The sequence below is a fragment of the Antrostomus carolinensis genome, unplaced genomic scaffold (assembly GCF_000700745.2).
Source record: "Antrostomus carolinensis isolate BGI_N321 unplaced genomic scaffold, ASM70074v2 scaffold53374, whole genome shotgun sequence".
Taxonomy (NCBI): domain Eukaryota; kingdom Metazoa; phylum Chordata; class Aves; order Caprimulgiformes; family Caprimulgidae; genus Antrostomus; species Antrostomus carolinensis.
In genome coordinates this window covers 9,304-14,360 of record NW_010312495.1, presented here as the reverse complement: position 1 = coordinate 14,360, position 5,057 = coordinate 9,304, and the positions used below count along the sequence as shown (strand labels likewise).

Below are 5,057 nucleotides of genomic sequence, written 5' to 3'. Positions count from 1 at the left end.
TCTGTTACCCAGTGTGAAGAGACAGTTGTCATTGTGTTCCTCTTACCTGAATTACTGATTGCTTTGGGAAATCCTCAGCAGATCTCCTTGAGGGGAGAGCAGATGTGTTCTGTGGTCATCTATTGTGGAACTTCAAATGGCAAAGTGACTGCTATTGGAGATGCTGTCACAGAGCAGAAGTACTGCTTCAGTGATTAACTCTTCTTTCTGAATGAAAGATGTTAATTTCCTGGGTTATGGATTTGAGACTTTTAAGGAAGTAAAACTTCTTTAATACAGGAAAATGAAAATGCATAAATGCAGCTTGGAGATGTACTTGAAAATATTGTGCTACTGTTCCCTAATGAGGCAGTGAGGGCAAGGGAAACAGGAGAGTATGGAAATCACTGAAAAGCAGATTAGAAATTTGCATTATTTTCTACTGTACTTTATGGAAACATGAATGTACTCTGAATCTACCCATTTCTAGAGATGATGGTTGGTAATAACCCTGTCTTTGTTTGTGCAAAGCTGACCAAACTCAAGGATGTCACTGTAGTATAATTCACTTGTCAAATGACACTTTTAAGAAGCTTTGAGTGGCTAGTTTTACACTTGGAAATCTGAAAGGTTCCTTTAAAAGCGGATAGCATTTGTGGCAAGTCAACCAATATTCGTGGAGATCAGTATAATTTAGGAAATAGTAAATCAGCAGAATTAATAACATAGAGTTAGTTGCTCGGATATGTTTATTGTGGTCAAAAAAAGAGGTGATCCAAACCTGTTAGAATTATCTTTGAGTAGTTGTGCACGGGCTGGTAAAAAACATTGCACCTAAATATCTTTTGTACCTCAAATTGATGTTTCTTGGGTATTTTTCTGGAAGGAAGGTAATACCATCAATGGTAGGAAGCAAAACAATCCAACCTAATTTGTAACTATATGTTTGTAATTAACAGTTGTGAAGGTCTTTTCTTGGAAGCTTTTGTCTGGAATTTAGTATGTCAGGTACTTTCTTTTTTTGAATTTTTTTTTTTAATACCTGTTAAAGATCGATTTGTTTTGACATCAGGAAAAAAGTCCAAAGACTTGATGCAGAGCAAAATTTTCGTAAGGTAGAGTGAGGGGTAGCTGTTGGAATCTGATCTGCTGCAGAAATGCTCTACAGCTTCACTACTATATGGAGAAGTGCAAGTTAGCAAATAACGTGAACTAGCGCAGATGTGCGAGTTAGAGCGTGAACTCACTGTTCATACTGATTTTTAATTTTATTTCATCTGAGAAAACAAAAGAGGCACCAAACTGGTTGATCTCGCTCGCTACTCTTCTTGTGCCTTTGCATCTTTTGTGGCTGTGGCAACATCTGTGTGCCTGCATGGCTATGATGGGCAGCAACCTATACTCCTGTAGTGTTTGGGTCACTGTAGAGATTCTTTTTCAGGGCTGAATTGAGGAACATTTGTTGTCTGGAAGCATGTTCTGCTTAGAGGCATGCAGATAAGGATTACATAGCTTTTTTTGAGGAGTAAGACAAGCAGAAAGGGTGAACAAATCTAAAAACTCATTTAGACTTTTGGAATGGATTTATTTGTCCACTCACTCCCTGTAGATAGAACAGTCCTTAGACCTCAAGGCAGAGCAACATAACTTGATCTGACCCGGGACTTCACAATAGTTCTGTCCATCCTGGCAGACTTCATCACCATTCCATGCTCTCATTTTACCAATGATGGGGTAGCGGTAGGGTGATTTTCTAATGACTTGAAAAACATTGCTGCTGAAAATTTTTATTTACTTAGCTTTGTATTAGACTTGAATTATAATAAATAAATACATATGGTTTGAAAGATGTAACTGCCTGTTGGATATGATTCCAAATGAACAGGATGTGATTTTGCACTGTGTTCAGTAATGTACTTGCACAGGAAGTGTTAATTGGGGCTAAGTCTGACTAATGACGTGATTTCTCTACAGGAAAAGTATATGATGGATTTGAATATATACCAATATATAACTTGCAGTGAAAACTACATGTGAAGTGTTTTTAAAACAAAAATATATTTTTATAGGCCTAACAAGAAGCCTCAGCATAACTTCAGGTGACCAAACAATGTTTGAAAAAGCACAAGGAGAGAAAGTTACATTGCCATGTACGTTTGTACTCTCAGAAGAAGATGAAGGCCCACTAGATATTGAGTGGGTATTGATACCAGCAGATAATCAAAAGAAGGAACAAATAGTAAGTAGAGACTTTTTTGGACAGTGTTAATTCAGTTGTTTGAGTAGGTCATTGTATGACCTTTGTTACTGACTTTTTAAACTTCTACTATGACCTTTGTTACTGACTTTTTAAACTTCTACCTTTTCAGACTGGGATGCTTGCGATCTCAAATTACTTTGAAGCACCAGTCATATGAAATATAGTGGAAGATTTAGAATAGCAGATTAAGTGTGCAATGTGAAGAAATTTCTGACTATAAAATTATCTTCCCAAGGAGAACTCTAAAATTAAAAATGCTTCAATTACAGAAAATAAACTGAGGTTTTGTACCTGCATTTTTTCCTGATTGATGCGAATTTGATTTTAAATATATTAACTCCTTTTGTTAGTTATTAACTCTTTCTTTGGAAGCCTTATAAAAAAGTTCACTTCTTTTAGTAGAGGGGCTTGACAGAATGAAGATTAAAGCAATTGTAGACAGTTTTCTTTCGGCTAGAAGTCAATGCTGGCATGCTGCTGCTTGGACAAGTGTTTGGTTGGAGTGTTCATTAGAGTACTGTGTGTGATATTTTGAAGACTGAGATATTTGGCTATGTTGTGTTCTGGGATTATTTAAAACAGTAGAAAGAAACCGTCAATCTGGATTTACCAAATTATTTTGAATGTTTAAATGCCAAGTGGATTTCTGAATCATATTTCCTTTTTTATAGATAATTATGTATGCTATGGACAGAATTTATAATGATTATTATACTGCTATGGCTGGGCGGAAGCAGTTTACTAACCCTGATCCCAGATCTGGTGATGGTTCGTTGGATATCCTGAACTTAAAGTCAGCAGACACTGGCACGTACCAGTGCAAAGTGAAGAAGGCACCTGGAGTTCAAAGCCAAAAAATACAGTTGACTGTACTTGGTAAGACAGTGTTTTTCTTGAATTTTCAGCAACACTTTTGTTTATTGCATCCTATATTTGATATATAAAATAAAGATGTCCATCAGGCAAAGTTATACTGAATCTAGGATGATGCATCTATTAATTGAGACTGTGGGGGGTGGACATCATTCTGTTCTGGGGGATGAATGGAATAATACTTAAAATAATGAGCACTTAAAAAAATTTTGCATGTGGCTTGTATTTCGTAGAAAATCTTCCCATGCATAGAAATGGTTTGTTGCACAAGCTTTGTCTTTAGCAAGATGAACTGACCTATTAGAACACAATTAGTAAGAGTTTTTATTGTGACTATTATTAACTCAATAACACTTTGTTTATTAGTAAAGCCAGCAAGAACTAAATGTTCCGTTGAAGGACCACAGGTGATTGGAAAAGACATTATCTTGAAGTGTGCATCACAAGAAGGATCCCCACTTTTGTCTTATGACTGGAGAAGAGTATCTGGCACACGGGAACTTCCTGCCACTTCCATGCTGAGTACTGTCAAACTTTATTATTCTGAAATACTTACGCAAAATGGTATTTGTATTTTTGGCTAATCTTGACTTGTGAGCATCTCATGCTTAATTTTAATAGAGAGCAGTCAAGATAAGTGTCACTTCTGCCCTCTTACTGGATAGTTATACTAACTTTGAAACAAGTTTTGGGTTGGTTTTTTTTTGTTGTTGTTTGTTTGTTTGTGGGGGTTTTTTTATATATAGTGGGAAATGTTTCAAGCTTTAAGTTGAAATTCTTAACATTAGGCTGCAGAATCATGCTCATCTGTGCCCGAGTCGTGTGAGTTCTCTTGCTTGGTGAAGTTGGCTGCTTTTGTACTCGGGTGAACAGTGGGGAAGAGTCAGAAGAGAATCTAGACTGCTGGTCAGAGCTGCCTTCAGGGAAGTGGGGATAGAAAGCTTGAATTTTATCAGAGATTGAACTGAGGTCTTCATTTTCTGATCAAGTGATAAAACTTCCTTAAAAAGGGGTGTGAGTCTTTAGAAGAAAAGCTGTCCAGAGTAAAGGAGAAGAGAAGGCTTACCTTCCTCTTAAGAGAGCTGACATCCAGGAAGGAGTTACATGTTACAGATTTTGGCTGATGGATCTCAAATTATTATAGTGGTGGTATTGGATTTTTATTGTGAGAACTTAATTGGTAGAAGGTTAATTTGTGAGTTTTGGCTTTGTGAAAGTTATTCCAGAATATTATTTTGGACAAGTACTGCTCAGTACCAATTCTTTTGGATCTGCTGTGTAGTTACGAAAACCTTAACCTTTTCCTTGCACATGCAGCAGTTGACAAGAAGAATCTGTTCACAAATAGATGTTTTAAGTCAGGTTGTGCAGGACATACAGGACAAAGTGGTATTGTATGTCTAAAAGTAGCCAAACTGGATGTCTATGGGAGAGAGAATGAGAACTTGTGTGGTTCTTCCTCACAGGGGTCTCCTATCCTCTGCTAACTCATGCCTCAGGAATTCAGATGTGGTTTCAGTTTAATTGATTTAAAACAAACAAAACCTAACTTTTGTGAACTTCTGCAGTCTCCTTTAAACTTCTGTTTTCTATTAGAATCTGTAGTGTCTTAGAACACAGTTCGCTAAAAATCAGCTACATATGAAGAACCTCATACTGTTCTTCATGTTGATCTTGCCTCCTGGTAGTGCTGTTTGATCTCTCTTATTTAGTGTTTTGACAGTGAACAGGTGATCACTAGTGTCCTTCTGTACACTCAAGATCTTAAGCTTCTGTTGTTATTCTCTTTCTTCACATCCCAGATTTGTCTCATGATAACAAAAAAATCAGTTGACAATATCATGACAGGAATGGCTGAGGAAGTGTGCAAAAGTGGCATGTCACTCGATAAAACAATGTTAGCTTTGGACTTGTGAATATAGGTTTGGGGATACTGAACATATTC

At 36.8% G+C, this 5,057-nt stretch overlaps 1 protein-coding gene across 1 annotated transcript in view; it reads left to right on the top strand.

Moving 5' to 3' along the window:
* Positions 1-2,052: 2,052 nt before the first annotated feature.
* Positions 2,053-5,057, top strand: part of CXADR (CXADR cell adhesion molecule) — a 5,142-nt gene continuing 2,137 nt past the window's right edge. The window contains exons 1-3 of the mRNA XM_010167016.2: positions 2,053-2,218; positions 2,911-3,115; positions 3,479-3,634. Of these exons, the coding sequence (XP_010165318.1) occupies positions 2,090-2,218; positions 2,911-3,115; positions 3,479-3,634 (490 nt within the window). The 5' untranslated portion in view covers positions 2,053-2,089. The remainder of the gene's footprint in view (positions 2,219-2,910; positions 3,116-3,478; positions 3,635-5,057) is intronic.